The 12,221-nt window shown below is 42.6% G+C and overlaps 1 protein-coding gene across 1 annotated transcript in view; it reads left to right on the top strand.

The window, feature by feature from the left end:
• Window positions 1–12,221, top strand: part of ABTB2 (ankyrin repeat and BTB domain containing 2) — a 116,916-nt gene that overhangs the window by 76,762 nt on the left and 27,933 nt on the right. The window contains exon 3 of the mRNA XM_032692377.1: window positions 636–846. Coding sequence (XP_032548268.1) covers window positions 636–846 — 211 coding nt within the window. The remainder of the gene's footprint in view (window positions 1–635; window positions 847–12,221) is intronic.

The following is a 12,221-nucleotide window of genomic DNA, read 5'->3' as shown; positions in this document are numbered from 1 at the left end:
CAGCTTGTGACAAGCAGCATGATAAAGATTGGCTTTTTAATACAAGAGTCAGGTCTTGTTATTCTGGAGAAACCCGCAGCTACAGTAAGAATGAGAGCAGCAGATCCCTAAAAGAAGGAATTTCTGTATTGAACAAAATGTCATTAGTTTGTCTCAAGTTCCTGGGCAGGAGGGTAGAACAGCATGACCCAGTTGGAAGAGATGGGAGCAACCTCATAACAGAAATGAGAGTAAAGTATTTATATTGGTGCTGATGGCTTTACCTTGTGAAAGCTGTTGCTCCCAGGTTGGGCAGAGGACATTTTACAAAGGCATCAGTAGTTTTTGTAGACAAGCAAGAAACTGGTGTATGTGGGTGGAAAGAGGGGAAAACAAGCACTAAATCAGAAAACTCAATGTAAAACTGTTGTTCTGAATGTGTGGGGACTGAGTTTCATTTAATGTTTTCTAAGTAACAACTTGTCATTTGAAAGCAAGTTAAATTTCCCACGCAACAACCTGCAGAGTGGCAGCCTGAGGACAGGCCTTTGTGGAGGAAAATTGTGTGCAGACAGAAGACATATCTCTTAGCTGAGAGAGGTGTTATTTAGGTCAAAAAGTGCACTTAAAAGGACTTTATTTCTCTCTCTGAGCAGGTGATTTGGTCTCACGAGCGATGCACCACATGCAGTGCTTGAACACCATCCGCCCCGGAATGAGCCCCGTGCGGCAAACCCGGCAGCAGCAGCCCATCTCCTGGTCCCCTGATGCTCTCCACACCCTCTACTACTTCCTACGCTGTCCCCAGATGGAGTCCATGGAGAACCCCAACCTTGACCCTCCACGGATGACCCTGAGCAACGAGCGGTACGTAAATCAGTCAGCTCGCTCTCGGTGGTTGTGGAATTACGCTGAGAAGGGGTTTTGCCCTTTTTTAGGTTTTTACCCTTCGGTAGGGTAACTGTGTGGGCAGCTTTGTGGGATGCTACCTATCAGGCATCAGTTATTCCTGCAGTCAGTCCAGGTTGTGTGGCCAAGTTTACGAAGCCTTGGAATTGAAACTGGAAAGTGAGCTGTTTTTTCATGCAGTCTTTCCGAGCAAGGCACATGCTGTGTGCTGCCAACAGGGCTTGTCTGGAGACCTTGCCAAAAGTACATGTGGTTGCCTGAAGCAGTAAAGACCTTACCAAAGAAAATGTTACCTTCTGAATGGCACCAATTAACAATTGTCATCGTTCTGGGGAAAAGCCACATTTGCCATGGAGGGGGTTGGAGGGATTTATGAACATCCTTCTAAAGGATTACTTCAGTTGATGCCCTGTGTCTGGTGCAGAAAGGAATTTGGATAGGAAGCCAATAACTAAACAGAGAATGCAGTGGGTCTCCCTGCCTCCTGCCAGCACCGTAACTGACTCTGAAAGTAGGCCCATTATTAGAGTGGTCAGAAGTTTTCCAGAGGGACGTTTTTTCTGTTGGAAACCTCTCTGGTTTCCTTCCTGCCCAGCTCCTTGGCAGTCTGCCTGACAGACTGGTGGCAAGAGGAGAGCTGAGGGACCCTCACAGCCCTGGCCGCAAGCTGAGTTCCTTGACAGGTCAGGCAGCTCCTGCTCCCCAGTTGCATTCTGCAGGAAGACCCAGGCTGTGACAGGCTCAGTTCCCCATTTCCAAGTGCATATCCAAGTTTCTATTTATTTCAGAAATCTTGAATGGGAAATTCTGGTTCCTGATTATCCATTAGTTATGCTAGCTTGATCTTTGGATGTTCTTTAGCCTGCTGGACATCGGGTTGAGGGAAGGCTGTATCCTGCCCCTTCCCAAAAGCAAAGTGGGTGGGAAGTTCCATGGTGTATTGAGGTATTGGAGCCTGGGAGGGGAGGCCACACTCACAAAACAAAAAAAGCAAGGTGCTTATTGGACAGGAAAGGAAAACATCTCTGCAGCTTTGGAAATAACATGGTTTCTTCTTCTCATCTTGGGCTTCATTTGTGCTCAGCCCCAGCTTCTAAAATTACTGTGAAATCATAGTAACAGACAAATAATTAATTACAAAGGTAAAAAAAATTGTCTTTTTCTTTGATCCTCCTCTAAAATCTTTTCAAAAGGAGCAGGAATACACCAAGAGAGGGAACTGATGTACACATATGAAGAATCAAGAGGAATTAAGTGAAGTTGAATAATACAGGAATAGAAAGAGGCAGCTGCATAACTCAGAACCCATTGGGAGCTCAGGTTTTTGGGCTTACTCGCTTTAGTCAAATGCCCTACCTAGTGTAAGATTGTTTATTGTGCATGCTTGCACTCTGTGTAAAAGCATTACTTTCTATGAGGCCAGATTGTCTAAAGTTGTACCACTGTATTGTGGTACAACAGTTTACAGGTACAACAGTTGTACAGCTGAAGCTGCTGAACAGTTTGTACCAGAAATATAGATTAGGCTTTCTATTTTGTGTCCTTTTCAGTACTCTCAGTGGGATGATGTTACTGCAGCTACTTGTTTTGTACACCGAGGACAATAAATGAGTTAAATCAGGAGTGCAGTTATCTCTCCAATTGCTCCCAAACAATGCTCTTCACATGGTTCACTGGAGTTTTTTTGGAATGTAGGCTGCAACTCTATTCTGTTTTAAAATCCTCACTAGATCCTGTGACAGCTGGTGTAAGGGAAATTTCTGCCATTTTTTACTGAGCAGTACTTAGCTGTAAAGGAAATTAAAGAGGATATATTAAAATGGAGCAAAAAAATAAAATTAGGAAAAAAAAAAACCAACCACCTGAAGTGAGCACTATCAGATTAAAGGACTGGTTTTGAGAAGTTTATGAAAGCTGAGAATGAAATTAATATTGCTTGGTACACCAGAATTGAACATCCAACCCTACCTTTCATTTGCTCCAAGGTGGATTTATCTGTGTCTGAATGTGTTGAGCTCTGGGCAAGTTATTTATATAAATATTATTATTATATAAATGTTGCTGGCAGCACTTTGCAGAGGAGGTGGGTTACTCATTCCTGGCTGAAGAGGAGGGACAGTGGAGGCTGTGTGCGAGATGCTGGGCTCGTGGCATGGGGGATGAGGGCACTGATTCACCTAGTGTGACTTGGCAAGGCTGGGCAGTCTTTTATTCTTTTCTGAGCTGTGCTAAATCAGCTGCAAACTCGGCATTGCTCTTTTGTGTGTTTGTGCTGGCTCTCTCGAATATCCTTGTTATGTGCACAGCAATCCCAGTTTGTTTCCTGCTGGAAAAATCTGTCACAGACCAGGACAGTAACACTGAGCTGTTCTGTGTTTGCTTGTGCTTCAGTTTCCTGTATAAATATATAAATCTATTGAACATTGATGTGAAATTTAGCAAAGAAAGGGATGGCTGTTAGAGCTGCAAACTTGGTAGAACCTTGTTTTGGGAAAATCCACGAGCCACATTGATTCAGTGGAAGGAACTGCAGTTGTTCATCCAGAGACCTGACAATCTGCTGTTTATTTTGGCTTTCTACTGTCTGTGAGCTTTCTGTATTTCATACTGTGATGGAAAGTGCTGTAAAAATCATAACACTGAAGGGTCTGGAAGGTCTTCAACGTGAAGGCAAGCACAGAATTCAGCTCTGAAACCACACCTAATGGGGGCTGTCACATGCCATAAAGGACTTTAAAAATCTTGCTCAGCTTCTGAATGTATCCTGCAGCAAAGTTCATAACGTATGAAAACAGACACGCTGCAGAAAGGTATTTAAGGCACCCCAGTGAACAAAACCAGTTTAAAGTGGGGTTTATCCATGTTAAACACCTTGGCAGAAGACCTGAGGTGAGAAAGCTGGAGAGTCCTGCCGCAGTAGGGTCAGTGGAGCTACCTCTAGTTTGGCAGAGAGAGGAGCTCTCTGTTTTGGCCTCCAATATGTGAATGGATCCCAGTACACTGAAACTCTGGAAAGTTTGTTGTGATGTTGGTTCTGATATCTCCAGATGAAGGTGTTGAAGCAGGAGGAGTAGAGGAGGCAGAATTAGAGAGAAAGCACTCAGGTATCTTAAGCAAAACATTAAAGTGAATGCAGCTGTATAACTGAGCCATGGCCCACTTAGAACCCCAGCGTGACCTTATTTGCTGGAGGGACAATAAACCATCTGCTGTTTGGTGTCAGATGGGCCACCTGAGGAAGCGTTTTGCAAACACAGAGTGCCACTTGTGCAATATTTTGGCAAAGGAATTAGACCCTGAGGTGAGCACAAGCTGCTTTGCTCAGTGAGGATACACCTGGGTGCCTGAAGGCTCAGAGCTTTTTGGTGTCATCAGAGCACACCTGTCTGTGCTGCTGCAAAAAAATGGCTCTGCTGGGCAATAAGATATTTTGATTTTCTCTGAAATCTTAGTCTGTGTTGTGTCAGGGGTCAAACAATGTGTTTTTGGAGCACAAGGAGCAAGCAGACACGTGGCATTCCTCTCTCTGCTCTGTTCCTGCTCTGGGATTTTTCCCATTGCTTATGTCAGGCTGGCTGAGCTTGGGAGCACTCCACAGCCTGAGATCATGTTTACTGGGATTGTTTGAGATACTGTGACTTGACAAGAGCCATTCAAAGGTAAACGAAGTTTCTTTCTCCTTTTTCACTTTTCCCAAGTGGAACATAAAGCTTTTGTTTTATTTTTAATGGTATGTCAAGGCAAGAATGTCTCACAGTGATGCTTATCTTGGGGAGTATTCGTCTGCTCCCATAGAGCCCAAATCCAGGTCAGTATTATGGTTTCATTTTACAGCTGGGTGGACTTGTCTGCCCCAGGTAAATTGACTTGGCCAGCATAGTGGTCCAGTCTTAAAGCTGGGAATGGACACTGACTGTCCTCATCCTGTCTCTTTTGGGTTATCATGTGCCTACAGCATTTATTATAGGAAAGTCAGCATGATCTAATACCCAAGAACAGGCAAAAAAGTTGGATCCTGCTTCCTTGTGTAGCTGATTATCCTCCCCTTCCAGCTACCCCTTGAAAAAACTCTGAATTGTGTTTTTCTATTGTTGGTCTGTAGAACATTCTAAAACTAATTCCAGGCTTGTCCATCAGTACTTGTGGATCCAGCCATGTCAGGCCTTTCCTGACTATCCATGTGGCAGCTGTGCCAAGTTCTACATGTTGTCTGAGTTTGCTGGGGCATTATTTTATTCCAAACATCAGTGAGTACAAAGCAATTTGCATCAGCAGAAGCACACAGACTGTACCCATCTGACTCTGTCAGTGCAAATCCAGTAAAACACTAGGGAAATTCCAGAGCTGATGGAGGATTTGTCAGCTGCCAACAACAGTAAAATTTGAGGCTTGCCAATTTGCTGGAAATTCACAGCTCTTCAGCTGGAAAAGCCGTGGACACTGCGAGAAACCAACTGCAGTCACGCAGGGGCCACCTCGTGCTGTTTGCCACGTACAGGCTCCAGATTTGCTGCTTTTTTGGAGAAGTCTGTTTTGTGATGTGACTGTAAACAAACCTGGGCTCACTCAGTTTCTTCCTTGCCACAGATAATCCTTCAGGAAGGCTGCTGCTTATCCTGCTTTTAGCTGGAAGGCTGCTGCTCATCCTGCTTTCAGCTCAATGCCTGCTCTTACCTATAAGGTTGAAAAATGACCTAAATTTTTTTCTACTTCCAATAGGAGTCTTCCCATTACATCTGTTACCTCACATGATCCTTGGATAAACATGCAAATCATATTTTTCAGTAGAGTCAAGCAGGAAAAATGGACTTGTGCCTCCTCCTCCTCTGTGCTACCTTAACTGAGTAGGAGGAAGAAGGAGCTGAACCATCTACTTGGGTTTTTTCTCTGTGGAGTATTTCCAGCAGTGTCAGCTCTGAGACATTGTTTATTGGGAAAGGATGAAAAATGCATCTGATTCTGAAGGAAGAAGAAAAGGTTGTAGCCCTTTCATGCAATTCTTGAGTGCTCTCTGCTCAAATGCTCTGTTCTTCCGATACCTGAGCTCTTGATTTAAATCATCATTGGCTGGAACACTTAATATTTTTTGTCTTGTGGTGTAAAATCTAAACCTACTTTGGCTGGCACAGAAACCAGAGTTGGGCCTAAATTAATTCTTATGTCAAAATCCTGCCCAAGCAGGATTTATTTATTTATTAATTGATGGATTTGCAGTGGTTGATTCAAATAAAGAGCCCCTGTGCTATGGTTATTTCTGAATCTCATCAGATTTCCTAAGTTTCATGTTTTGAAAAAGCATTACTTTGCTCTTACTTAGTTCCTATTTACTTGATGGTTTCTAGGTGCATCATTAGGAATAATTAGAGCCTTCAGCTCCTTCCCTCATGTTTTGCTGCCTTCTTCACCTGTGTCCAGAAAATACCTGGCACAACTAAATGTTCCTTCTGGAATTGCTTGAGACAGGAGTGATTTGGCTACATGGATCAAATTTATACAGCAGTATTAATCCATATTAAAGGGATATTAATATCCCAGTTATTAATGTGAATTGCCTCCAGAAAGCCTTGCTCTATGTTGCACAGGCATTTAACTGGCAGAAAAGAAAGGAAAATCAGGAATAACCTGCAGAGCCTGCTGCTGAGGGCTGGGTTTGAGCTTCATCACCAACATCACTGAGAGGTATCACTGATTTCAGAACTGGGTAAGGCTTTCCAGGACAAATGTCTTCTCCAGCTGGATGTTTCCAGACTCCCTGATCTGTCATGAGGCTTTCCCCCCCCCCCCTACTCTTTTTAACTACAGGTTTATGGAATTTTATGAAGTGTAATACTACATCATTGTCTGTATTTTAGATTTATCTGTGGACTAGCCTTTCCTAATTCAAATTTAATGTATTTATGTCTGAATTCTTGTATTTTACAGCCATATCCTATTGTTTCCATGCAGTATCAGGGACAGAACTTGATACACTTAGTTCAGTGAGCTGTGCCTTTGAAAAGGTCTGCAATAAAACAAGTTCTGGGGTCGCTTGTCTGAGAGATCTGAGTATCTTTCCATTCTGTCTGCAGCTGCCTCACCAGACAAAAATAGGTGTATAGGAATAATAAAAGTAAACCCTGATCCAGTTATTTGCCTTGAGAGAGCACAATCATACACTCATATTTAACAGCACTTAAATCCACTCGGAATATCCCTGAAGTCAACGGGGTGATTACAGAAAGATGTGTCAGTGATGAGCATATTCCAGTCCCATCCCCATGCAACAGTCCATTGATTTTATTTTTTTCCCCCCAAAGCTATTTTGATATAAATATACTGATTAAATATAGAGAAACAGAAGCCTTACATTGAACTGTGCCATTGCTTGTGCAGAGGGGACCAAAAAAAAGCAGCTGTTTGCTATTGGTGAAAAATCAACTTGGTAGATTTATCAGAAGAATAAGAAGGTTATAAACAGATAAGGTTAACTTTCTCCACCAGCACTAAGGAGGGAAGCTGTTACCATGTGTTTTTCAGACTTTGACCAGTTAATGTCTGGTTTAATTGTGTTTTTGAGATGCTCATTCACAGGGAATATGGAGTGAATGGCCCTATTTCAGAGGCCAATAAGCTGCAATCAACATGTGTCTATTGACTGAAATTAACTGTTCATTGGCAGTGCTGCTCCTGACCTTAGACCAGATAATCTGTTTGCTGAGCGTGTTCTAAATTGCTGCAATACATTGAATATCTTCCACAGTTTTAAAAATCGAAAACATATTTTAAAAAGAGGAGTCAGTAGCTTTATTTGTCAACATTTTTGATGAGCAACTTTCACCTTCCTGCTGTTTATGGGACATCTCAGTAACATATTTAGATAGAAAAAAATGATTTCTTGACAGAGCCCCCAAGTGGGACTCCTTCTATATGTGCTCGTGGTATTTTAACTGAAAGACTGAGGAGAGATCCAGGATGAAGTATTTATGGAATATTAAAGGGAATGGAATTAAACCAAGTCAGGCTGAAGTCAGTAGGTGACAGACACTAGTTATGTTTGCGTTCCTGGAACATTCCTGCCTTTGCCTGGCATCACCTATTTTTACATCTCATATTTTTTTAAATTGTTTATTTCTTTCTAGTTCAAAGATTGCAGAATTGGAATGTGAGAGATGACCTTGGCAGGAGTGAAGGGAGTTAATTGCAAACCCTGAGGATCGAATTCATCCAAGTGCAACTGCTGTAGCTGGCAATGCTCTGAATTAGATAATTTTTCCCTTCTCTTTTATGTTTTTTGTATAAACAAACACTGCTGAATTTTATTTTTTTTTAACTCTGCATATCTCACACCTGGGACAGCCCAGCCTTTCTTCCACATTACTGGCTGTAAGCAATTTGTAGTGTTATTGTTGTGCTTCCAAAGTAGCTCCTATATCTTCTGATCTCGCTGTTTTGGAGCAGGGGTGGGGTACAAACACAGATTATTTAAATTCTCTGCAAAACTGCAAGGAGAGGAATCTCTCTGTGTATGAAATGGAGCAGCACAGAGCAGAGTGTGTGGAGAATAAAGACACTGCCAGGCCTGACACATGGGGAAGGCATTACAGGTAAAAAAGAGAATGCACAGTGAAACAAAAATTTGATGATAATGGCTGTAGTGGAGCCATGAGCCAAAAATGGGCTGTCTTGGGACCTTGCTGCTGCATATTTACTGGTTTTCATGGTCTGAGAAGTCTCAGGTATCACAGATGCAGGTGGGACAGGTCACCTGAAAGATTACCCATTTCATGTGGTCCTGGGCGACCTGCTGTAGCTGACCTTGGTTTTGAGCAAGGGGTTTGGACTGAATGATCTGCAGAAGTGCCTTTCTACCTCAGCTTCTGTGGTTCTAATTCCAATATTTGTCCTTAAAGTTGTTGTACCTCTGTCCTCTTGGTAACTTCCCTCTCATCCACAGGTTTCATACCTTGTTTCCTAAAACTAGTTCTTCGCAGACAGTGCAGTGGTTGGTCCTCACCACCTACCTGGAGAAGCATAAGGCATTTGACAGCCTTTGTCCTCCCAGTCACAAAACATTTGTTTGAAAAAACCATTTTCTTCTCTCATAGACATTTTTCCAGTGGTGGGTGGAAATCCCCAGAAAGACTGGCACCGACCTAAGCCATTCCTGCTGAAAGTCCCTGTTTGTCTAGATGTTTGGAAAGTGGATGGATGATCTCTGGCTGTCTTGTTTAGCAGTGAAGAGATGACAGCCACTGTGTATGTGTGTGCTACCACCCTGCAATTACTGTAACTACAGCTGCAGTAATTACTGTACTGTAAAGATGCCCACGTTGAGCTCTTGGCTTCTGCTCTTGAGTTTCCATCTGTGCAGATAAAAAAGAAGGTGTAAGAAAATGAGAGCCTGGCAATTCAGCTGCCTGGAGTCTCAGGGCTGGTGCACCCGGGAATCCTCAGTGTCTGCAGGCACCCTGGGCTGTGTGTTGTTCGTTGTTTGCTGTTCATGATGAGAGGAATGAGCAGCAACCCAGCATTAAAAATGAAGGGAAAATAATGCAGGGAAACCTAAAACAAAACTGTTTGAGCATTATAGAAACACAGAAATGAGTAAGACAAGGTCTTCTGGCTTCTTTTTCCGCCTTTTGGACAGTGAGTGCCTATTGATACAGTAGAGGACTGACCGAGTCTACATTTCTCTGCTTGATTCTTGTAGGTTTGCCGTCTTTTCCTATGAGCCTGTCTCCATTTTTCCTTAAATAGATCCTTAATTGTCAGTATTGTGGTACCAACATCATGCTTTTGTACTAATATACCTAAAAAGCAGCGACTCCGTGGATGAAAAGTTCTGATCACGTAGCAAAGACCAATGATGGTAGCAAGCCAGCAAGTTTCTCCTTTTTCAGTAATTGCTGTTTCCAGTTGAAGTTAATATTGTTTCCTATTGGACTAAATTACAGCCCTTCCCTTGCAGAACTTGCCTGTTTCCTGAGGAAGGAGTTAGCTGGTGCTTTAACAAAGGCCACACTAAATAAATACAATTGTGAGTCTTTGCTGTGCAGCAGCCAGGGCTGGCAGGTTGTTGGGGGCTTTACTCTTATTGTTCCTGACATCTCTGTAACACAGAGCTGAGAGCAAAGCTCCTCTGAAGAGTAAATGTTTCTGGGTGTAATTTATGATAATAGCAACAATCGTTCTTTTTCTCTGACCTTGTGGAGATTAGAACTAAGCTTTCCCTCGGGTAATCCTAGATTGGTGTGTCTCTGCTTGGTTTCCTTTTTAAAGGAGACCCTGGCAATTTGCAGTTCCCTGTCCCATACCTATGAGTGCCTGTGCTGCCATGACCTTACAGTCACTTACGGAGCTCAACTGCCCTGTTTTAATCACATGTTTTTACAGTAACTGCTGAAGCGGCTGTTTGAAAAAGCACGTCTGCTCTGCAAGACAAATCCTATTCAAATGAGTTGCATGTCTGAGCCGATTCAGCCCTGGTTCGTGGATTCTTCTGGGGCTAAACCACCTGGTGTTGATACCACGGGTGCTGGTCTGACATGTTTGCTGAGAGAGGAGAGACCAAGCTGTGCTTTGCTACTGCTTATCTGGGGTGATGCTGCTGAAAGGGGCACTCTCAGTCTGGAGCCAAACCACTGACAACTCGAGTTCCACTGAAGAGTTTGTACCTGGAGGTCTTTCTTCCATGGATTAGAAAGTATATCATAATGGCTAGAGGATAGAGGGGGGAGACAGGAGCTGGAAAGTTTTATTCCTGGAAAACTCTCTGCTACTGTAAGGAATTCAGTTAATGATTCCTCACCCCTTTGGCTTCCTTGAGAAATGGAAAAGATCCTGCCAGAGAAACATGGGGCTCTTCTGAGACAGGTACTGCAGAACTAGAGACCTTTTCAGTAGGAAAGGATGAGTTGTCCATGCTGCATTACTAGAGGATAGTTAATTAGTTGAGAGGAACATGAGCACATTAGCATAAAATTATAACACGACTAACATAACCTGTATCTTGCTGTAATTGCGTTGCTCCCAGCGGCCAGACTGTGTGATTAAGAGTTCCCTCTGTGCAGCTCTGCACTGTGCCAGGTAGTCAGTGCTCAGTTCTCTGTTGGGGCTGCCAAATTCTTCAGGAAGGATCTCTCTGAAGAGTTGGTGCATTAGAACATCACAGAAACATATGTGCCTTTAAATGACTTTCCATCTGGGCATGCCATTCTTCCTTACACAAGAAGTTACAATAGTTTAATTAACTCACTTTGGGACCACTTTTAGTCTGCTAAACTGTCTGTTTTGAGACACTTAATATGCTTAAGGATAAGTGGCCAAACTGGATTAATCTGAGAGCAAAAGGGCATTTGCCCCAGGACAGTGACGTGGCACCGTTTTGGCTATTTACAGCTTTAGCCACACAGTCAGGGCTCAGAGGTACCTCCTGTGAAGAAAGGCAAGTGAAAACCAATTTATTTCTCAAATAATTTTGTTTTTCCGGGTTTTTTTGAGGAAAAAACTCTGGGAAGAAAGATGTTTCCCATGTCTCATCTTTTTTTTTTTTTTGTGTTTGGAATGCAGAGCACTGGGTGATGATAGAAAGGTTTATTCAAGCAACAGGTACTGAAGTGTAGAGCATATGAAGATTTTGAGTGAAAATATTTTTCTCAACAAGCTGGAAAAGAATAATTGTGCACATTGTACTTGGCATCAGAACTGATGCACTTTCAGCTTTGTTATTTTAATATCTCAATCATTGCTGCTTCTGTGGTTTTAGATCTGCTTTCTGGCCTCAGGGGGCTGAAAAGAAAAAGAAAATCCTTGTAATTTGATATTATAAACAAAAATTATTATTTTGTCATGCTGGTCATTAGCTGAGGAGGCAGCTGGAGCTTGAAACTCCTCTGTGTTCCTGTGGTAACAGTGCTGCACCCTCTGCAATGGTCAGCATGAACCAGGTTGGGCCTGTTGCAAGAACAGGTTTTGGGTGTGGATAAGAAAACTTCACTCTCTTACCCCCCATTAGAATTTTTATCTAATCTGTTAATATAAGGCTATTTAAGTGTGGCTTTTTAGAGAGAGAGATGGGGTAACAGATAACCTTGATATGGAGACTTGTGGGACAGTCGGGTTTTTTCATCTCCCCAGACTGCAGGTGTCCTGGGTATAAACAAACATTGCTGGGTCTTATTCAATCATTTGCCATCCTGGCATAAAATCTGCAACTCTGTTGTTCAGAATACATGAGATGTTAGACGAAACTTATCTACTGAAAGATCTATATATTGAGGTATTTTATTACTTTAATTATTCTTACTTGAAATTCAGTGAAAGTTCACACACAGGCAAAGCAAGAGACTGCTCAG

Source organism: Chiroxiphia lanceolata, chromosome 6, assembly GCF_009829145.1.
Source record: "Chiroxiphia lanceolata isolate bChiLan1 chromosome 6, bChiLan1.pri, whole genome shotgun sequence".
Taxonomy (NCBI): domain Eukaryota; kingdom Metazoa; phylum Chordata; class Aves; order Passeriformes; family Pipridae; genus Chiroxiphia; species Chiroxiphia lanceolata.
This window is presented reverse-complemented; position numbering and strand designations above follow the sequence as displayed.